The sequence below is a fragment of the Sus scrofa genome, chromosome 13 (assembly GCF_054392235.1).
Source record: "Sus scrofa isolate SSC_HxYL_T2T_F1_AM1 chromosome 13, Sscrofa_HxYL_maternal_Yorkshire_Landrace_v2.0, whole genome shotgun sequence".
In the NCBI taxonomy this organism is placed as follows: Eukaryota; Metazoa; Chordata; class Mammalia; order Artiodactyla; family Suidae; genus Sus; species Sus scrofa.
The window spans coordinates 124,508,035-124,531,631 of NC_139395.1; the positions used below are offsets into that span (position 1 = coordinate 124,508,035).

General features: G+C 39.1%; 1 protein-coding gene across 24 annotated transcripts in view; it reads right to left on the reverse strand.

The window, feature by feature from the left end:
• Positions 1-23,597, reverse strand: part of TNIK (TRAF2 and NCK interacting kinase) — a 405,867-nt gene that overhangs the window by 139,349 nt on the left and 242,921 nt on the right. For 23 of the 24 annotated variants that reach the window (XM_021071173.2, XM_084990277.1, XM_084990278.1 and 20 more), the window contains exon 4: positions 16,113-16,238. In XM_021071173.2, the coding sequence (XP_020926832.1) occupies positions 16,113-16,238 (126 nt within the window). Of the gene's footprint in view, positions 1-16,112; positions 16,281-23,597 lie in introns of all 24 variants that reach the window. The other variant, XM_084990271.1, reaches the window with a different exon arrangement.

Sequence of the window (23,597 nt, forward strand, 5' to 3'; positions counted from 1 at the left end):
GACATTGAAAAAGCAGCACGGTGTGTGGTGCAACCCAGCTGTCTGGGAAAGGGTTGCTTGGATTATGGGATGCAGGTAGTTATTTCTATGTAAACTAAAATGGCTAATTTTAAAAAACAAGGTGTTCCAATATATTTCACAAATTGCATGGCTGGGCATCACTTGTTTTTGTCTGATGAGCAGGATGTTTTCTCTTGGAGGTTGTGGAGTGAGTGGGTACTTATCATTGTGTCCTATGCTTTCTTCCTCCTTTAGGACAGTTTTTTTAGAAAAAGGACTTTGGCCTCAGCTGATTCCAGGGGGAATTCCAGAAGCACCATCTGAGTTCTCACTGAGGTCACCCACCCCCTCACTGGGAGGGGCATAGGTTTGGACTCAGCAGATGTGGTCACTTCTTACTTGCACTTTCCAATCCCAGTCACCTCTGAAAGAATTTAAAAAGGTTTATGCTCAGAGCCAGTCTAAAGGCTTAGGATGATTTCTGGGTTCCCTGTGGTATAACCAGTTTTAAGTTCCTATAACAAGAAACAAAGCTTTAAGGTATTTTAAAACTGTAGGACTAGCGCAGAATATGTTGACAGGAACACATTCCTTACAGATGTCACTAGTCAGTCGCCCACAAGAAGAACTGACTACTAACAGATTCCTTCTCTTTTATAGTAAAAGAAAGGATGGGAGATGGGGAGAGGAGGAGGGGGAAGGAGGATGAAAGTCTACCTAAAATGAAAGAGGTTTGCACCAAGCAACTTCAGGGGCACCCTAAGAACAGGAGAGGAAAGATAAACTTCCAAGAATTCATAAGATTGCAAAGGATCAGCCTACGAACGTTGAAGGTCCAGAAACATCAGCAAGGCACAGGATATTTTTATCATGTGTAGCTGGGAATAGCTGCAGATCCCATCTGCATGATTTATGAAGGTGTAAACAAAACTCAAACTCAGTACTTTGTTACAGAATGCTGCTTCATGTGCCAAAGGTAGTTTAAGTTGCACAATATAAAATGTGTGTACAGAAGTACAAAAATTGGTGGGTATACAATTTATCATTTTATTCAACTGATGCAAAAATAAAGTCAAACTTTATTTTCATAATAAAATTAAAACTGTTGGGAATTTCAAACTGGAAAAGCAACCTAAGTAGGTTTTTGCATTCATTTTTAAACTAACATGTATTGGGGAGTAAAAACTCTTTGGCTTCTGCATTATATTTTTGGGCTTGAAAAGAGAATGCCTGAACTACAAATCCTTAGTCTTCTGAAGATAAAAAGATGAGTTCCAAGGATGTGAAGTCTCAGATTTTGTCAACAAAGTTTCTAGATATGAACAACTTTGTACCTTGAGAATGACAATGACCGTTTGAATATTCGGAGCCAACTGGTGTTTTAGCTACAGGAAGCCTGCCCAAAGGACAGCCCACTAGAAATGCTCTGTAGCCGCCCATGTCTAAGGATACACCCATCTCAGAGACAGCATGGCAGCATTCAAGGAACGAGAAGTTAGGCGCATTTTGGATTTGGTACTTGGTGCTCAAATTTCTCAGGATGCACCTAAGATCTTCTGGAAGGTATTTTCTGTTATATGTCCATTTGAGCCATGGACTCAATCATAGTAACTAATTAACCTTAAAGGCTATAAGAAATTTATAGCTCTGCCTCTCAGAATGTTATACTCAAATAAGAGAATCTGAGGTATGGATCGAGGAGCAAGTTTTCAGACAAGTCAAAAACAGGAAAAGAGGAGTTCCTCTCATGGCGCGGCAGAAACAAATCCGACTAGGAACCATAAAGTTGTGGGTTTGATCCCTGGCCTCGCTCAGTAGGTTAAGGATGCAGTGTTGCTGTGAGCTGTGGTGTAGGTCGCAGACATGGTTCGGATCTGGCGTGGCTGTGGTGTAGGCCGGCAGCTACAGCTCCGATTGGACCCCTAGCCTGGGGACCTCCATATGCCATGGGTGTGGCCCTAAAAAGACAAAACGACACACACACACACACACACACACACACAAACCAGGAAAAGAAAAAAAAAAACAACCCAAAAAACTGGCTCTAGAGACTTAGTAACTTGGTATTTAAGAATGTTGAGAAATGCAGCATAAACAGGAACATTGACTTTGTCTCAAAATTAACCTAGAATAGGAACCAGAGGGTTGTCTAGACCATTAGCAGAGTAACTGTGGGCATACATAAAGTCTTCCTTTTGCTAAGGTGGAAAGGGGTTTAGGCATAGTTCAAGTGAAATTCACCGAGATAAAAGAAGAAATCACTTTCACATGCTTGTCATATAATCACCCATTAAATGGCTCCATTAAAGTTGAACTCAAGCCCAGCTGCAAAGTATGAAATCAGGTGTAGCTTTACCTCTGTGTTTGTATCTAAGTAGCTTACATCCTGTCTCAAGAGGTCATGCAGTGGGGCAGCCCCCAAACTTGGAGACTGTTTATAATTACTCCTACTACTATTTTAGGCACTTAAATTCAGCCTTAAACTTTTCTACTCAACAATAAGAATATTCAATCATTTCTCCAGACAAGCAACCTAAGCTGTATTTAAGAAGAAAGAGAATTCTCTAGAAATAAAAGTGCCAGATGCTAACTAAATGCCATCCCCCACCCCAAATGAAAGTCTCATGTCTGATGCAAAAAACTAAGAAAGGAGTAAATTTCAATGAACTATGCAGAAGATTCAGTTAAGGTGGTTGGATTTTAATGGTACTAACTGTAGCACATTACATTTCAATTATAAAACAACCCAATATATTAGTAGGCATGATTTTTTTACCAAACCAAGATGTTATAGCAATGTAAATCCAGACTATAATAAACTTGGGTGTGTTGGCTATGACCAACATCACTACAGATTCTAGAGAGGACCTCTCATTGGTAACTAAATGACATCTTGGTTTATCACAGCACCTCATTCCTAGATGATCTCATGCAGGGTGTGGACAAATAATGTCAGCACATGAAGTGGCACAGGCATGGAAGACAGCTGGTATTGACAGGGCCCCTGCTGGGCTACTGCTCTGAGGTACTGCTGCTATTTGGGACTTTCAGGCCCCAAAGTTCCAGATCATCTGATTTTTCCAAACCTTTCAAGGAATCCAGACATTTGTGTGCAACTGCATGATTTTTTCTAATGTTGGCATAATTAAAGCACTACTACTTTAAGCGAACCAAACTAAACACCTTTACCAGGACAGAGGCTTCTGGGTTGACGGTTTATTTATTTTCATATTTTTATTTATTTACTTTTTCATTACTCAATGAATTTATTACATTTATAGTTGTACAATGATTGCCACAATCCAATTTTACAGGATTTTCATCCCATGACTCCAGCGCAAACCCCTACCCCCAAACCTGTCTGCTTTGGAAACCATAAGTTTTTCAGTGTCTGTGAGTCAGCATCTGTTCTGCAAAGAAGTTCGTTGTGCCCTTTTTTCAGATTCCACATATCAGTGAAAGCATTTGATGTCAGTGTCTCATTGTCTGACTAACTTCACTTAGCATGATAATTTCTAGGTCCATCCATGTTGCTAAAAATGCTATTATTTCATTCCTTTTAATGGCTGAGTAATATTCCATTGTGTATATGTACCACCTCTTCTTGATCCACTCCTCTGTTGATGGACATTTAGGTTGTTTCCATGTCTTGGCTATTACATATAGTGCTGCAATGAACATTGGAATACATGCGTCTTTGAGAGTCATGGTTTTCTCTGGATAGATGCCCAGGAGTGGGATTGCTGGATCGAATGGTAGTTCTAGTTTTAGTTTTCTGTGGAATCTCCATACTGTTTTCCACAGTGCTTGCACCAATTTACAATCCCACCAACAGTGTCATAGGGTTCCTTTTTCTCCACACCCTCTCCACAACTTATTTGTTTGTAGACTTTTTGATGATGGCTATTCTGGCTGGTGTAAGGTGGCACCTCATAGTGATTTTGATTTGCATTTCTCTAATAATGAGTGACGTTGAACATCTTTTCATGTGTTTATAGGCCATCTGCATGTCTTCTTTGGAGAACTGTCTGTTTAGATCTTCTGCCCATTTTTTGATGGGGTTGTTTGTTTTTTTGGTATGGAGCTGCAGAAGGTGTTTATAAATTTTGGAGATGAATCCCTTATCAGTCGATTCACTTGAAAAGATTTTCTCCCACTCTGTGGGTTGTCTTTTTGTTTTGTTTAGGGTTTCCTTTGCTGTGCAGAAATGTTAAAGTTTCATTAAGTCCCATTTGATTATTTTTGTTTTTAGTATCAATACTCTAAGAGGTGGATCTGAGAAGATGTTGCTGTCATTTATGTCAGAGAGTGTTTGGCCTATATTTTCCTCTAAGAGTTTGATAGTTTCTGGTCTTATATCTAGGTCTTTAATCCATTTGGAGTTAATTTTTGTATATGGTGTTAGGGAGTGTTCTAATTTCATTCTTTTCCATGTGGCCGTGCAGTATTCCCAACACCACTTATTGAACAGGCTGTCTTTTCTCCATTGTATATTTTTGCCTCCTTTGTCATAGATTAGTTGGGTGTAGGTGCGTGGGTTTAATTCTGGGCTTTCTATCCTGTTCCACTGATCTGTAATTCTGTCTCTGTGCCAGTACCATACAGTTTTGATGATTGTTGCTTTGTAGTATAGTCTGAAGTCTGGGAGCCTGATTCCTCCAGCTCCATTTTCTTTTTCAGGATGTCTTTGGCTATTCTGGGTCTTTTGTGCTTCCAAACACACTTTAAAATATTTTGTCCGAGTTCTGTGAAAAATGTTCTTGGTAATTTGATAAGGATTGCATTGAATCTGTAGATTGCCTGGGGTAGTATAGTTGTATTGATAATATTGACTCTTCCAATCCAAGAGCATAGCATATCTTTCTATCTATTTGTGTCATCTCTGACTTCTTTCATCAGTGTCTTATAGTTTTCAGAGTTCAGGTCTTTTGTCTCTTTGGGTAGGTTTATTCCTAGATATTTTATTCTTTTGGATGCAATGGTAAACAGGATTGCTTCCCTAATTTCTCTTTCTGATCTTTCATTGTTCGTATATAGAAATGCAGTCTATTACTGTGTATTAATTTTGTATCCTGTGACTTTGCCAAATTCTTGGATGAGCTCTAACAGCTTTTTGGTAGAGTCTTTAGGATTCTCTAGGTATAGTATCATGTCATCTGCAAATAGGGATAGTTTTACTTCTTCCTTTCCAATTTGGATTACTTTTATTTTTTTTACTTCTCTGATTGCTGTGGCTAGCTAGCACTTCCGAAACTATGTTGCATAGTAGTGGTAAGAGTGGACATCCTTGTCTTGTTCCTGATCTCAGTGGGAATTCTTTCAGCTTTTCACCATTGAGAATGATGTTCGCTGTGGGTTTGTCATATACGGCCTTTACTATGTTGAGGTAGGTTCCCTCTATGCCAACTTTCTGAAGGCTTTTTATCAGAAATGGGTGTTGGATTTTGTCAAAGGCTTTTCCTGTGTATATTGAGAGGATCATATGGTTTTTATTCTTCAGTTTGTTAATGCAGTGTATAACACTTATTGATTTGCGGATATTGAAGAACCCTTGCATCCCTGGGATAAATCCCATTTGATCATGATGTACAATCGTTTTAATGTATTGTTGGATTTGGTTTGCTAGTATTTTGCTGAGGATTGCTGCATCGATGTTCATCAGTGAAATTGGGCTATAGTTTTCTTTTTTTGTGTTATCTTTGTCTGGTTTTGGTATCAGAGTGATGGTGGCCTCATAGAATGAGTTTGAGAGTTTCCCTTCCTCTGCAATTTTTTTTTTTGTCTTTTTGCCATTTCTTGGGCCACTCCCACGGCATATGGAGGTTCCCTGGCTAGGGGTCTAATCGGAGCTGTAGCCACTGGCCTGCGCCAGAGCCACAGCAATGCGGGATCCGAGCTGCATCTGCAATCTACACCACAGCTCACGGCAACGCCGGATCGTTAACCCACTGAGCAAGGCCAGGGATCGAACCCGCAACCTCATGATACCTAGTTGGATTCGTTAACCACCGTGCTACGATGGGAACTCCAAATTTTTTGAAATAGTTTCAGAAGGAGAGGTGTTAGCTCTTCTCTAAATGTTTGATAGAATTCGCCTGTGAAGACTTCTGGTCCTGGACTTTTGTCTGTTGGAAGTTTTTTAATCACAGTTTCAATTTCAGTTCTTGTGATTGGTCCCTTCATCTTTTCTATTTCATCTTGGTTTAGTTTTGAAAGACTGTACTTTTCTACGAAATTGTCCATTTCTTATAGGTTTTCCATTTTATTGGCATATAGTTGCATATAGCAGTCTCTTATGATCCTTTGTATTTCTATGATGTCTGTTCTTACTTCTTTTTCATTTCTAATTTTATTGATTTGAGTCTTCTCTCTTTTTTTTTCTTGATAAATATGGCTAAGGATTTGTCAATTTTGTTGTTCGTTTCGAAGAACCAGCTTTTCGCTTCATTGATCTTTTCTATGGTTTGCTTTGTTTCTATTTCGTTGATTTCTGCTCTGATCTTTATGATTTCGTTCCTTCTACTAACTTTAGGTCTTGTCTGTTCTTCCCTCTTGAGCTACTTTAGATGTAAATTTAGCTTGTTCATTTGAGCTTTTCCTTGTTTTCTGAGGTGGGCTTGTATCGCTATAAATTTTCCTTATAGAACAGCTTTTGCTGCATCCCATAGGTTTTAGAGTGTCATTATCTTTGTTGTCATTTTCTTCTAGGTATTTTTATTTATTTATGTATGTATGTATGTATGTATGTATTTTTTTTCTTTTTGCCATTTCCTGAGCTGCTCCTGTGGCATATGGAAGTTCCCAGGCTAGGGGTCGAATTGGAGCTGTAGTTTCCGGCCTACACCAGAGCCACAACAACGCAGGATCCTAGCCCCGTCTGTATGTTCTGCACCACAGCTCATGGCAACACCGGATTGTTAACCCACTGAGCAAGGCCAGGGATCGAACCTGCAACCTTATGGTTCCTAGTCGGGTTCATTAACCAGTATGCCATGATGGGAACTCCTCTTCTAGGTATTTTTTAATTTCCTCTTTGATTTCTTCAGTGATCCATTGGTTGTTTAGCAGCATGATGTTGAGTCTCCATGTGTTGGTGTTTTTTGCAGTTTTTTTTCTTGTTGATTTTAGTCAGATAGCGTTGTGGTCGGAAAAGATGCTTGATATGATTTCAATTTTCTTAAAGTTACCGAGGTTGGATTTGTAGCCCAGTATGTGATCTTAGAGAATGTTCCATGTGCACTTGAGAAAATGTGTATTCTGTTGCTTTCGGTTGGAATGTCCTATAAATATATATTAAGTCCACCTGGTCTGATGCTTCATTCAGGGCCTGTGTTTCCTTATTGATTTTCTGTCTGGATGATCTGTCCATTGCTGTAAGTGGGGTGTTAAAGCCCCCCACTATTATTGAGTTATTGTCAATTTGTCCTTTTAAGGTTGTCAGCAGTTGCCTTATATAATGTCGTGAACCTTTGTTGGGTGCATAAATATTTAAAATTGTTATGTCTTCTTCTTAGATTGATCCTTTGATCATTAGGTAGTGGCCTTCCTTGTCCCTTAAGATATTCTTCATTTTAAAGTCTATTTTGTCTGATATGAGTATTGCTACTCCAGCTTTCTTTTGATTCCCATTTGCAGGGAATATTTTCTTCCATCCTCTCACTTTCAATGTGTATGTGTCCCTAGCATTGAAGTGGGTCTCATGAGGACAGACTGTGTTATGGATCTTGTTTATGTATCCATTCAGCCAGTCTATGTCTTTTGGTTGGGGCATTTATTCCATTAACATTTAAGGTAATTATTGATATTTATGTTCTTAGTGCCATTTTATTAATTCCTTTGGATTTGTTTTTGTTACTTTTTTTTTTCATCCCTTCTTCTCGTGTTCTCTCCTCTTGTGGTTTGATGACTACCTTTAGTGTTGTATTTGAGTTGATTTTTCTTATTTGTTTCTGTATCAATTGTAGATTTTGGTTTGCAGTTACCCTGAAGTTTTGATATAAGAGTCTATATATATACAAGAGATTGTTTTAAGTTGTTGGTTTCTTATTTGTAAGTGCATGTACAGTGTCCTGCATTTGCACCCTCCTCTTCTCATGAATTCTGATTTTGTTGGCATAATTGTGCATGGATGATTTCGTATCTTTACTATATATATACCTTTACTGGTGAGCCTTGTCATTTGTGGAACTTTTGTTTCTACTTGTGGCCTTTTCTTTTCCATCTAGGGAAGTTCCTTTAGTATTTGTTGTAAAGCTGGTTTAGCGTTGCTGAATTCTCTTGGCTTTTGCTTATCTGTGAAGCTTTTGATTTCTCCTTCAAATTTGAATGAGAGCCTTGCTGGGTAAAGTAATCTTGGTTGGAGGGTTTTTCCTTTAATCATGTTAAGTATATCATGCCACTCCCTTCTGGCCTGCAGAGTTTCCACTGAAAAATCTGCCAGTAACCTTATTGAGGTTCTCTTGTATGTTATTTGTTTCTTTTCCCTAGCTGCTTTCAAGATTTTCTCTGTCTTTAATTTTGGTCAGTTTGATTAATATGTGTCTCAGGGTGTTCCTCCTTGGGTTTATTTTATATGGTACTAGTTGCACTTCCTGGACTTGAGTGAGTGGTTCCTTTCCCATGTTAGGGAAGTTTTCAGCTATTATCTCTTCAAATATTTTTTTCTGTCCCCTTCTCTCTCTTCTCCTTCTGGCACCCCTGTAATACAGATGTTGGTGCATTTAATGTCCCAGAGTTCTCTGAGACACTATTCACTTGTTTTCAGTTTTTTTCTCTTTTCTGTTCCATATCCACGATTTCCATTAATCTGTCCTCCACCTTGCTTATTCGTCCTTCTGCCTCCTGTATTCTGCTGCTAGCTGCCTCTAGTGAATTTTTTTATTTCCGTTGTTGTATTTTGCATCTCTTCTTGTTTAAGTTTTATATCTTGTATCTCTTTGCTCAGTGTTTCCTGTGAGTTATCCATCTTTGCCTCCAGTTTATTTCCAATGTCTTGCATCATCTTCAGCATCAACAGTCTAAAGTCTTTTTCCTGGAGGCTGAGAATCTTCTGATCACTTAGCTGTTTTTCTGGGGTTTTTCCTTTCTCCCTCATCTGAGTTATAGTTCTCTGTCTTTTCATTTTTATAGGGTTTTTTTTGGTGTGGTTACCTTTTTACAGATAACAGACTTGTAGCCTCTCTTACTTCTGGTGGCTGCCTCCCTTGTGGCTGAAGTTGGTATGGGGGCTTGCTGTAGGCTTCCTGATGGGAGGGACTGATGCCTGCCCACTGGTAGGTGGAGCTGATTCCTATACCTCTGTTGAATGGGGCTTTGTCTCTGGGTGAGATTAGAGGTGGCTGTGTGCCTGGGGGGTCTTTAGGCAGCCTGTTTACTGATGGGCGGGGCTGGGATCTCACCTGGATTGTTGTTTGGCCTGGGGCTTCTCAGAGCTGATGGGTGGGGCTAGATTTTCCCAAAATGGCCACCTCCAGAGAAAGGCACACTGATGAATATTCCCAAGAACTTTGCTTCCAATGTCCTTCCCCCACAACAAGCCACATTCACCCCTGTTTCCCCAGGAGGTCCTGCAAGAACTGCAGTCAGGTTTGACCCAGATTCCTACGGAGACTTTGTTTTGTCCTGGGACTCAGTGCATGTGAAAGTCTGTGTGTGCACCTTTTAAGAATGGGGTCTCCATTTCCCCCAGTCCTGTGGAGCTCCTGTGCAAAAGCCCCACTGGCCTTCAGTGCCAGATGCTCCAGGGGCTCTTTCTCCCAGTGTCAGATCCCCACACGTAGGAGTGTGATGTGGGGCTCAGAACTCTCACTCCGGCAGGTGAGTCTCTGTGAGCCAGTTAGTTTCCAGTCTGTGGGGCTTCTCACCCAGGAGGTATGGGGTTGCTTATATTGTATAATTGCCCCTCCTACCTCTTGATGTGGCCTCCTCTTTGTCTTCTGGAATAGGATATCTTTTTGAAGGTTTCTGGTCCATTTGGTTGAAGATTACTCAGCATTTGGTTTAAATTTTGTTGTTTTTAGGAGAGAAGTTGAGCTCCAGTCTTTCTCTTCCACCATCTTAATCCCATCCTGGGTTGCCAGTTAAATGCACAAACCTGGTCCAAAGTTATCATTCTCATAAGGAAGAAACCAAATGACAGTGATGCTGCCTCTGCCAAAGTGAGAATCTAGACTTCTGGATTCCATGCCAAATTTAAGCTAAGTGCTAAAATGTTTGCCCCTAAAGTGCATACAGTATAATATCTTAAATCTTAGCTCTACAAGTGTTCACTGGAACAGTCTACCGAATGGCTTACTGAGTCATTTCAGAACAATAATCTCCTATCTTACTTGACCAACCTATGTTGTGGAAATGTATTCTAATGAGAAATGTATTCCCTTTTATAAGATATTCTCGACTCAGTGATTGCTTTGATGGTATCAAAAGAGACAGCAAAATATGTGTGATGTTTCTTTCTAACTTTAGGAAATTAGCCCATTTAACAGAAAGGGCTTCTCACTCCCGGTGTCTGAATGGCATGCAGGAAAGTGGAGAGCCTCTCTTTGCCTAGATGCAGTGGAATGAGATGGCAATGTTGTATGTCAGAGCTCGCCTTGTTTCTGAGAGATCGGAATCTTTATTGAAAGAGCTCCCTTTTTTGATTTCCGGATCAGCCCCGAGCAGTTGATAAGGGAGAATTACTTGGCCATTATCAGAAGTAGTTGTATTTCCACAAAGAGCTTGTACTAAACAAGAGTTTATCTCCACGACAAGACTGATAGAATTCACGCCGATTATAATTCAATCAGACACCTGAAACAGTGCATATATTGGCTGTTGGGATATGTATAAACCTCTGTCTCCTAGCCACAGCAAAAGAAATACCTGGGGAATTGTTCCTGTAGCCTGAAAACTGGGGACAAAGGTAGAGAGCACTGCTCTTGGTTGCTCCAAGCTGTCTCTCTATACCCTGTAATAATATTTCTATATAAATGTAATCCTAACAGAATGCCATTAGCCCAAAGACTCAACTATCCGTGACCTTTGCAATTATTTGCTAAACCTCTCCCAAAAGATTTAATGTACTTTTCAAAGTGTATTTCTTAGACTTAAGAAATACTGTCTTCCTAGCAGCTAGCAGGGCTTCCTGTCCTCTTTGAAAGTTGGGGAAACTGACAAATGAAGAGGAAAAACAAAATAAATTTGCTTAAACACAAAGCTTCTGTTCTATTTGGAACACTAACCTTTGAACTATTTTTCCCAATTAAAAAGAGAAGAGTGAAAGAGAAGAGGGTAGAGTTCAGGGGCTTGATTCTAGCATTAGGCAGCCTGGGGTTAACTAATACACTGGCTTCATCGTAACTTCTCTGAGCCTAATTTCCTCATCTGTAAAGTGAGAACAATGAGAATACCTAATCTGTAGAGAAGTTCTGAAGGTCTAATGAAATAATATGACAATGCAAACAAATATGGTACTTGGCACAGGATAAGTAGGTGGTAAATATTACTTGTCATTGTTACTAACACAGAACGGCCCAAATACAGTGAGTCAGAGGCCTTGGGACCAGTTCACACTAAGCAATCAAACAAAAAGAAACACGTGCATACTATTAAATCTTATAACCAAGTTCCTACTAATATTGAGGTCTGGTATTAATTTACCAACTATTGACTTTCTTTTCTGCTTTAATTTCTAAGTTCCTCCTTAGTTTGTTATCAAATAGACAAAGAACAGCTAGAAAAAGAAATGATGCTCTTGCACTCATGAGGTATTTCATTGCTTTGCATTTTTATCCCCAGTGACAGAGAAGCTAATGGATCATTGGTAGCGGTCAGAAAAGTCCTCTGCATGGGACAAATATGACAAATGGGAGGCCCTCTGTCTTCCAAGCAGAATGTAGAGGTTAAAATTGCTGCATTTTCCCAACTGCATTTGATTGCAGGCAGAGTTCCTCCCCACGTGGCCAAGGTTTGGAAGTGATCCATACTTACTAATGTCCCTTTGTGAACATCAGGAAGGGGACCAGCTTGCTAAATGTCTCCTAACTGGTCTTCCTGCATCCACCACCAGGAGGCCCCCATCTGATCTCATCTCAAGCCTGAAACCAGAGGGAACCCTTCACCTGTGGGTCAGATTCCATCCCTCCACCTTCAAAAACCTCCAGTGGCCACCACCTCACTCAGAGTAAAGCCGACATCCTGCCAGTGTCCTGTGAGGCCCCCTTGATTTGGTTCCAGGTCTCATCTCCCACATCTTCCAGTCACACTGGCCTCGTTATTATTCCTGGAAAACACTAGGCCTGGAATGTCCCTCCTCGAGTTATCTACAATGGGGTGGCCCCTGACCACTGCATCCTCATTAACTTTCCCCGGCTCTTCCAGGACTCAATAGTTTCTGACATCATTTTTATTGTTTGTGGTCTGGAGCAAGAATGTAATCTGTATGCAAGTAGGAGCTTTCATCAATTTTGTTCACTGATATATCCCAAGTGTTTATAAGAGTGCCTTATGCCTAAGAAAGTGCTTGATATGTATTTGATGGATGAATGAATGAGTGGATGAAGAAATGAACACATAGACATGCAGGCTCTTGTTTCCCAGCAACCACAGCTGTCTCTATGGGAAGAACAATTGGCCGGGGTAAGAACTGGTGGGTGGCGACTCATTTCTAGAGAAGAAAACCTCTGGTTTGTGCCATGCTGATACAAATAAGCTCACTGCTTTCTCCCAGTGCCAATCGGAAAATGGACTGTAGATTTTGCTCATTTAAAAAGAATAAAAAAAACTTCCAGTGCCTTTCACAGAACAACAGGTCAAGCTAAACTGTCACATTTCAGGATATCTGCTATCTTGTCTTGTGTCCTACTATTAATGAACCCACAGGCTCTGAGAAAGACAATTAGCCTTGCTAGGATCCAGTAAAATAAATGACAACTAATTTTCTTTCCAGCCAGCTTAAAAAAACTCAGCATTAGGAAAAAGTGAAAACAAGTCAAGCCCTGCTTGACCATTCCTCTCCTTCCTGAACCAATGACTTGTAATATAAATATACAAATCTTAATAGTTCAACCTAATAGGAAAATGATCCTATCTCGCCCATCTCGCAAAGGAATGATATTAATAGACAGGTATGACTCATTTGGAAATAGTTGGACTATGTCAGGTGATAAGCCAGAGGTTATACCAAAGCTACATTAATACTTTCTTTTAATCTGGAGCTATAGCTCTGACCAAAACAAACAAACAAAAATGCTTTGACAGACAATATCAAAATAGCTATTCCTCTCCTCTTGTCATCTGCTGCAGCTTATGGCAAGGCAGGGGTTATTGCTAAATGCTGGATTCTTGGCAATATAGAAGTCCTTTGGGAACACAGAGATATTTAAATGTGTGTTATCTCACCCTATCTGCCGACTACAGGGAAACTGACCTCTCAGAAGTACCCGTAGCAATTATTGGTTTGAATCAAAAATAGCAGTAACAATAACAACAGTGATCAAACTGGTACCAATAATATCACTTTCATTCATAAGACAACTATTTTGTCAGCATCATACGCCCAGCCCCTTCCCAGTGTTGAGGAAAATACAAAAGACACATTCCTTGTCCTTAGAGAGCTTGTCTATATGAGGAGCAAAAAGGTAGCCCCATGAGAAGCAATTTTTAAAAAGACATGACAAAAAGTGTTTCAAAAATTAAATTATTGAAATTACCACCCAGAAACAATCATCTGGATTATTATTTCCATACATTACTCTCAACATCCCCATCCTGTCAATATACACATATATCTAATATATAAATGTGTGTACACACACACACACACACTAATTTTCCTTTTTCTTTCTTTTTTGACAAAGACGAAAATGTGCTGTATCTCATCATAGCCTCTAAAAACAGCTTTAAAAACACTTACTGTAATTGTTATTTTTCATCCATTTGTAAACATTGATAGTGTCCCTTAAAGGATTTACTTAAGTAATTCCTTATTAGTTAATGTCTACATATATCTTTATTCAGTTACACAAATATTTATTTAGGATACATTCCTGCATGTGAAAATACTGAGTCAAAAGGCACTTTCTTTGGGAGATTAAATATCGATACAGATATAGATGTGTGTGTGTGTGTGTACTCCAATTGCCCTTGGGTAAAGTTGTATCAACATTCATTTCCACAAGCAGGGGGTGTGAGTGTCCATTCTGAGTATATCATTCCGAAGCTAAGAAGTGATATCTAATTCCTATTTTCTTTTGCACTTATATGGTTAATAAGATTGTACTTTAAAAGCATTTTTATTGGTAACAGATATTTCTTACTTGTTTATTGCTGCCGTGGTCTTAATCTTTCTATTAGTCATTTCACATATCTTCCTATTGATTTATAAAAGCTCTTCCTCTCTAAACTCTTTCTCATCATATATCTGAAGTTGGCTATTTGCATTTTTACCTCGTTTATTGTGTTTTTTGTAATTTAAATGTTGATATAGTCGTGTATCAACATTCTATCTTGTGGTTATGCCCTCACTGTCACAGATTTCTCTTTAGTATTATACAGTCACATTTATTCTCTCCTACTACTTTTACATTTTTAATTTTCACATTTATATCTACTATATGCTTAGGAGGCCATAATTAAAATCCAATTGTAACTTTCAGAAGTCAAATAAGACTATACAAAATCAATGTGATCATACAAGGTAGGCTTATTTATCTTAAAGTATGTATATTTTTAAAATTTGGAGATGGCTCTTATGGGGTTAAAAAATTCCCAACCAGCTCTTTTCACTTCCAGAGGTTAGAGAATTCAATGTCAAATTACACGAAAATCTCTGTTATTTTTCTGAGCTAACATTATCATATCCTTTTTGGTCACCTTGTGTAAGTTTTATCTTCTCAGCTGGACTATAAATGTCTTATGCCTTAAGAGAATAACTCCTATCCAAGACTGAGTTGTTTGAGAAGCTACCCATGCAGTGGTGGTCACTGGATCCAGAGTTTAATACACAATTTGGCATATAGGAAGCAATGGATAATCCAATGAATTTTGTGTTAAGACACATATTGAGACCTCAGGAAAATGAACAACACAATACATCATTAAAAGGGTTTTCTAGAGCCATTAATTCAACAACAAAATGTGGGATGAACAAAGATGAAAGAGAGAGAGAGAAAGAAGAAGAAATAGGAGGGTACTGCAAAATCTAGGCTTCCATTGAACGGGCACATACTAGTGGGGTGGGTATAAACTTGGCAAAAGAGGTCAATGGGTCAATGGATATGTGTGCGTATATACAGCAGAAGTTATTGCTTTGCTATACAGCAGAAGTTACCACATCATTGTAAATCAACTACATATCAATAAATCTTTTAAAAGAAGATAGCATTATAAGCCTGCCCACAGAACTAAGTGAATAAAAGTTCCAATGGCAGATATCAGAAAGGTGGGAAGAAAGAAATCTGGGCTGGTCACGGATAGAGGTAGTCATTTTGGTACCACATTTACTGAGTTTATTCTTCATGGGACAGCTCATCAGAGCTGTCGCATAGATTGTCAAAGATACAGGACTGGGGCCGAAGCTAAGTGGACAAAGGGAAACAAGAAAGGAAATCAACCTTTGAGAATTTAGTTGGGCCTCCTTAACCACAGGCTGTGCATCCACAGATGCAACCAACTGGAGATGAAAATATTTAGAAAACAAAAATTCAAAAAAATCAAAAATAGGGGACATCGGTTTACATCACTGAACGTCTTAGTTTTGTCATCCAAATAAATGAAGATAATAATAATGTCTGCCTCAAAGAGTTGAAATGTAATTTATAAAAAGAAAATAAGATGGTACCTAAAATATAATAAAAACACAGTAAAGGTAGTCATTAGTCAAAAAAAAAACCAGATAATTTAAAAATCAGCTTTAAGGATGGTCCAGATTAAGGGATAGAAGACAGAGATACTGAAAAGATGGAGAAGTGTTTAAGGAAATGGGAGAAAACCTTGAACACACAAAATTATGGGAATCATGGAGTAAAGGATTTCAAAGAATGAGTACCTAGATTGAACTTAGTAATGAGGATGGAGAAATGGACCACTCAGCCCTGGTTGTTCTTTATACAAATTTGGATAGCACTACATACCCAAAGTTGGTCATCCATGCCTGGTGGGTTCTTTTTGATAAAAGCACCATAGTATGTAGCAATATTCCGGTGATGAGAATATTTCTTCAACATGTTAATTTCCTGTTTGATTTCTTCCTCTTCATCCTGTTTTAGAACAATAAATATTGTGTCATGAAAATCCATTGTCTTTAGTAGGATTCTGTGCTTCATCATCATCTATATCAAGCATGTAATAATTTTTCCTAAGATTTTTCTTCTGTCATAACAAACAAGCATAATTATTTTACAGCTTGACTTTCTTTCTTGACTACAAAGGAAAAATTTACAAGACAACACATTGGCAGTCCAAGGAGATCTTCTGTTTATACAGCAAAGCAACATGGCGTAAAACCTGCTAGGGAAAGAAAAATTCCATATCCTTTCACCTGGAATAGATCAAGGCAGACAGGCTATTGAGATAAAATTCACTCCAGACCTCTGGGGACTATGTCTATCAAGTACCTATCACTAAGCATACCTGGCATAGGGAAGATTAAGCAAAGTGGAAAGGAAAAAAAAAAAACATAGGCTCTTCGATTTAAAATTTGTTAAGTTCATTTTCTTTGAAGTCTCCTTTTATTGAAGTCCCTTACAGAAGATGATGAAAGTCAGATGGGAAAGGGAGCAAGGTTAAGTTCCCTAGATCTGAGGACATTCACAAAACAGGAGTACCATCTTGGCTTCAGGAAGCTACACATGAAAAGAGAGGGGACATGCAGTAGTACCACGACATGAAAAGGGATAACCCTCCTACAGAGTAAGTTTCCTAATACAAATTTTGTTCGTTCTGAGCTTCACTTTTAAGTGCAATAATGTGGGCCTTTTTTAGAGGCCATGGCGTGACTGGTGAAGAGAGTGTGTGTGTGTGTGCGTGTGTGCGCTCTCATAATTTTATTCTGATGTGTACACAGAATAAATTGGACTTTATTTATTTTTAAATTTTTTGCTTTTTAGGGCTGCACCTGTGGCATATGGAAGTTCCAAGTTAGGGGTCAAATCAGAGCTACAGCTGCCAGCCTACGCAACAGCCACAGCAACACGGGATCTAAGCCGCATCTGGAACCTACACCATAGCTCATGACAATGCTGGATCCTTAATCCACTGAGCAAGGCCAGGAATTGAACCTGCATTCTCATGGATCCTAGTTGGATTCACTAACCACTGAGCCATGAAGGGAGCTTGGAGGACTTTTAAATAATATTTTATTTTTGTAGTGGGTGGAAAAATTTCTAGCTCAGGAAAATTGTTTTAGAGGCAGCAGTAGGAATCTCTGAGTGTAAGAAGGTACATCACCATTACCTGAAAGACCACTCACAGTGGGTGTGTGTCTGCACTCTTACCCCTTCTGGCTTCCTGGCCTCCCACCAGTGTCTGCACGTGGCTGGGCCTTTCTGCAGTCTCCCCAGGGAGTCTTCTTTTCTGTTCCTCTTCTTCACTTACTTTCTACTCACTGTTCCTGAATGAGTTTAATGGACACTCTCAGGGATGTTTCCTCTAATTCTCTCAGGAAGTGTCAAGTCTCCCCACTACATCTTGTCCACCCCAAAACCTGCACACATATTTGTTGGTACTAGAATAGAGGTAAGGGTGATACTGTGTTGTGATTGCTGCTTTACCAGACCCTCTTCTCCATGGATTGTAAACTCTCTTCTGCCTTCAGATCTCAGCTCCAGAGTCCGCTCCCCAGTACAGCTGATCTGCCTGCTGTGACTCTAGCCCCAGGAATTATCAGGCGTCTCCTCCCTTGTGGCATCTACCAGAATTACAGCCCACATTTATCTGTCTAATCATTTGATCAAAGCCTCTCTTCCCTATCAATCCATAAAAAACTTTAAACCCAGGGGTCCTGTCTGCTTTTGCTATTCATAATATCCCAGCATCAAGCAAAATGCCTTGTGAATAAATACGAAAAAAAAGAATGAATACCTATGAAGGGCCTGACCTCTTACAGCAGCATTCCTTACAGCCCGAAAGAAACTGGTAAGAAGAAGATGAGAGTGGTGAAATGCTGACATTTCCTGACCATACAAAAATGTTTTAGTTAAAAAGCAGCAGAAATTTGCAAACCCAGGAAAACGAAGCATGTTACATATCACATAGCTTATCGAAGTCAAAGACTAGATAATCTCAAAATAGAACATGTACTTGAGGTGCTGAGCTAAGGAGAAGCATGTGGCCCTCACAGCAGAGGAGGGTAGAGGGGTGAGGGGCTGGGCTGGGGGCTAGGGGAGGGGATGGCACACTGCTGACCCAGGAAATCTTCCCTGCGGCTACTGGCTCTTGGAAACTGCCTGCGCCTACTCCGCTGACCTAAGGAGAGACTGACCTTCAGAGTCCTTCAACTTGGTAGAGGGTCCCTGCAGCAAGCCTCAAAATGTCTGACGATGGTGTGTAGTAGCTATCTTAAACCCAATAGTGGACAAATGTAGGATGTGAGTATATATACTTAGGGAAGCCTAGATAAAGGGAAGAAAACAAACCTGAGGGTTTCTGGGGCAGCCTGGCATCAACAGCGGCTTTGGACTAAAGAAGCAAGTACATAACACAGTACATAAGACAAAAACACCAATCACTTCCCAAGGGACGACAGACAGTGGCAGACAGACTCAGCTTTGGTCATTCTCAGTGAGAAGCTGGGCTGGTTCTATGAGTATTTGCTGCCTGCCTCCTAGGGTCTCAACAGGATGGTGGCTGATGTGGGAGAATGAGGGGGATAAAAGTGCCTAAAAAAGCTTACCATATCATTAAGAAAATAAGAACTTATGTAACAGTTAAATAACAGTGTAATTTGGTATATAATTAAATCCAAAATAAATAGTCCTGGAGATCAGAATGAAGTTAAGCGCGTTCTCCATCGCTTTGCAAAGGTGAACTGGGGCCACGTGACAATGAAGAAAGCTTACAGGCATTTTCCTCAGAAAAATGAGGGTAGGCAGGTGAGGTGCACATTCTAGTTTGGGTTCCACTGCTTTCTGGCTGCATGATCTCAGGAAAATAACTTACCTTTGGAGCCTAATTTTTCTCATCTATAATGAGCTATAGATTTTATAATAGTATTATTTTATGTCCCACTCTTTTGTGTAAATTAAAACAGGTGTGTGAAAGTTTTAAAGTATAGTATAAAATAAACATTATTATTAATCTTCTCAACCAAAAAGTAAATAAATAACAAGGATGGAAGGGTAGGAATGCAAGTAACTTGAATATTGGGTTTAAATTGCACTGTTTCCAAACATAATTATGGAACCACTAAGGGTCATGGTTATATTGCTCTAGTATAGAACCTTGATCTTGATCTTATATGACCTTGTAAGTGAGCATGCAATTTCTCAGGCCTTCAGGGCTACTGCTTATCCAGATTTCTAGTCTAGGGCAGCAATGACTATAAGTTACTCAGTAGAAGTTGAAAGGGAGGGAATTATTATGATCTAAGAGCTCATTTAACTACTTAATAAGCAGGCCAACCTCTTTCATTATGGCTTGTTGAGGAGATGGGCTATGATGTTTTCTTTCTTTTTCTTTTTCTTTTTTTTTTTTTGTCTTTTTGTCTTTGTAGGGCTGCACTCATAGCATATGGAGGTTTCCAGGCTAGGGGTCCAACCAGAGCTGTAGCCACTGGTCTATGCCACAGCCACAGCAATGCCAGATCTGAGCCTCATCTGCAACTTACACCACAGCTCACAGCAATGCTGGATCCTTAACCCACTGAGTAAGGCCAGGGATCAAACCTGCAACCTCACGGTTCCTAGTCAGATTTGTTTCCGCTGTGCCGCGATGGGAACTCTCATGATGCTTTCAAAAAGACCAAGACAACACCAACTGAAGCTAGAATTAGATTATGGATTTATAAGAAGCATATCTTCTATTATGTAAGTGGATTATTCTTATGTCTTAAGAAGTAAGCACAGGGACTAAGCTCAATGGGAAACTAACGACCTTTGGGTCATAATGAAAATCAAAGTAATGGTACCAAATTGCCACAAATTTTAAAAGGCAGTGATTTTAATAAGCTAAGTCCAATACTCTAGGAAGAACCATTATTTCAATCAGAAGACTTCAAAATGTAGTCCAGGCTGATTCATTATATAAACTCAGGGATGGCATTTAAACTCTCTGAATGTCAGTTATTTTCTCCTGTAAATGGGAAAATGAATACCTAATCTAAATCACCTGTCAGGGCTTAGAAATGATTAAGTACTTATTTAAGCATAGCTTTATTATCAACATAAAGAGGATTGTTTTTCCTCAAGATCTGAGGAATCTATTTATTGCTTACTATTTGTGGTAGACTAAAAAGAAAAAATGGCCCTGATATTTGGCAGCCTCCCACACGAAGAGGTGGAGTCCATTTCCTCTCCTTGTCTCTGGGCTTGGTCACGTGACTTGTCCAATGGGACATGAGCAGTGTCATGCAGCAGAGACTTCAAAAGTCTGTTTGTGTTGGAGTGGACCTCTCTTATTGCTTGCAAAGTCCATGTGAAAAAACTAGAAACAGCCTCCTGGAGGATGATAAAACATGTTAAGAGATAGTGCTTTTCAAATACAAGGAAATGAATGATTCCGGCAATGCTTTCAAGCCAACGATTACCTCCGATGCCTATTTGATGATCACAACCGTGGTCATAAAATACAGCCAAAGCCACCCTTTTGTAATGTTCTGTACAGGAGGTTGGATGTGTATTATCTTACCTCATACTCAGAACAGCTCTATGAAGTACATGTTTTTTTTTTTAAAGATCCCATTTAACAAATGAGGGAAATGGGTTTCAGAGAGTTCATTCCTATTTTAAATGTTAGAGCTAAGATCCAAAGCTAGATCCATCTAACTTCAAAGCCAGTGCTCTTAATTCTATACTGAAAACTCCTAGACAGAAGCAGGGCGATGACCCACAGTGATAAAACCAAAGCTGCTAACCATGAAAGAAGCATTCAAAAGCACCTCAAACCAGGGCTGAAGAGAAACTTGCCTTTGGTCCTCCAACCAAAGGAGCTTATTAACACGTGCTAATATTTGCTTCTGAATGATTTCAGGGAATAAAGGAAGGATTTTGAGCTGCATATTTATTACACAGGGGAACACACTTTGAGCACCTACAATATGGTAGGATTTAAAAATGGAATGAGACTTAATATTAGTGTGTTCTACAACAAAATTTGTCCAACATTCAGTGCTCAATCCATGGAAAAGGAATAAAACTGTGTAATTCTTGCAACAATCCAAGGAATTGGTCAGCTTGAACTCTAAGGAAGTATGAGGTCTATAGACTCATCAATGCCACTACCCCCTGGATGTTTGGACACTGGCTAGAACCACTTCTGTTCCTGCTCACCTGCCCTGCTTTCCATAGTGGTTGCCGGCATTAAGCAGGTGTTCGTATTAGCCTATCTGTCATTCTCACCTTTGTTGTTGCCTGAATGACAAAAATTTGTGACAATGTGACAATAATTTGAAGACAATTTACTGTTAAAGAATCATAGACTATTAGAATTTGTAAGAATTACTGACATCTTCTAAGATGTGATTTTTTTTTTAAAGTTAATAATTTGTAGTCATGAAATTCCTTCCTCCAAAAGAAATTTTATTCAGGGTGCCAATATATAGCCTCAACAAAAACCAGACTTTTAAAATTTGTAAACATTTATTTTTAAAAGTTTATGGACTATCTAGTTGTAAAATTAATCAGTGATAAAAAAGGCTGTTTTAATGAAGAGAAAATTAAAATTTTTGAAAGAAATTTAAAGTCATATATCAGCTTCAATACATTATTAATTTTCAGTTTTGTTTTGGTTCTGAAGGATAGAGAAAATCTGCATTTCCTAAGATAAGTAATTGTAAATGGTAATAATTGCTTTTAAAGAGCAGGCCTTAAATCTCACTCCTGGGCATGTATCCAGAGAAAACCATGACTCGAAAAGATACATGTAGTCCTATGTTCACTGCAGCACTACTTGCAATAGCCAAGACTTGGAAACAACCTAAAGGTCCATTGACAGAGGAGTGGATCAAGAAGAGGTGGTACATATACACACTGGAATATTACTCATCCATTAAAAGGAACAAAATAACGGCATTTTTAGTAACATGGACAGACCTAGAAATTATCATGCTAAGTGAAGTCAGTCAGACAATGAGACACCAACATCAAATGCTATCACTTATATGTGGAATCTGAAAAAAGGACACAATGAACTTCTTTGTAGAACAAATATTGACTCACAGACTTTGAAAAACTTATGGTTTTCAAAGGAGACAGGTTAAGGCATGGGGGGATGCGCCGGGGGTTTGGGATGGAAATGCTATACAACTGGGTTGTAATGATCATTGTACAATTTATAAACATAATAAATTCATTGAGTAATATATAAAAAAAGAGCAGGCCTTAAAATTTCAGTGTAAAATTCATACCAAATGACATCCTGCACATGAATGGAGCAACCTAGAGGTTGTAAATTTGTAAATTGAGAGGTTGTCATTTGCTAGTGTGTTCCAAGTTTGTATATAACATACAGGTTGAAGGTTTTTTTTTTTAAATCAGTTTATTAAATAACTAAAATATATTAAGACTTAACTGAGACTTAAGCATGTATGGATACTCTAAAATTATCTCGCGGTGGGGTTAAGCACCTGCGAACTATATTTTTACAGATCTAAGGAAACAGACTCAGTGTAGCTCAATGAGTTCCCTAAGCCCACAACTCTTATTACAGCATTGATAGAACTCGGGACTTAGTCACGACTTTCTGCAGGCAGCACCTGGATTTGTTATGTATGTAACTCTAAACTAAAGGAATTCTTTAACGAATGTTTATCTGTCTACTATATCCCAAGCTAATACAATACTAAATAACAAAAATAACAACAACAACAACAACAATAATAATATACAATTGTCCCTCAGTATCTGTAAGGGATCGGTTTCAGAATCTCCCATTGATACCAAAATCCATGGATGCTCAAAGCCCTTCTGTAAAATGGTGTAGTACAGTTGGCTGGCCGCATCCTTGGATTCAACTAACACTGAATCAGAGGGCCAACTATAATCCAACAACAGAAGTAACAGCTTCATGCTCTTCCATGATGAAACTTTGTGGGGAACACAAATGGAAACCAAAGAATTTTGATTTCAAAGTAGAAATCAAAGAATTTGTGGGGAACACAAATGGAAATCAAAGAATGACACAGATACATGCAAAATTACTAACACGAGAGGTAAGGTAGCTGATTTAATTGAGGGCATCAGGGGAGACAGGTCAGAAATCCAAGCGTGAGCTGAATTCTAAAGGCGATGTGGAAGTTACCCAGTTAGGGAGAAAGAAAAAGTGTACTGTGATGTGATTGAGGTGGGACGGGTTTCCTGGCAGAGAAACAGTAATTGCCAAGGCCCTGCAGCTGGACAAGGTAGGGCGTACTGTGGGGATCCTATGGGGATCGTCGGTGCCGTGGAGAGAAAAATGAAAAATGT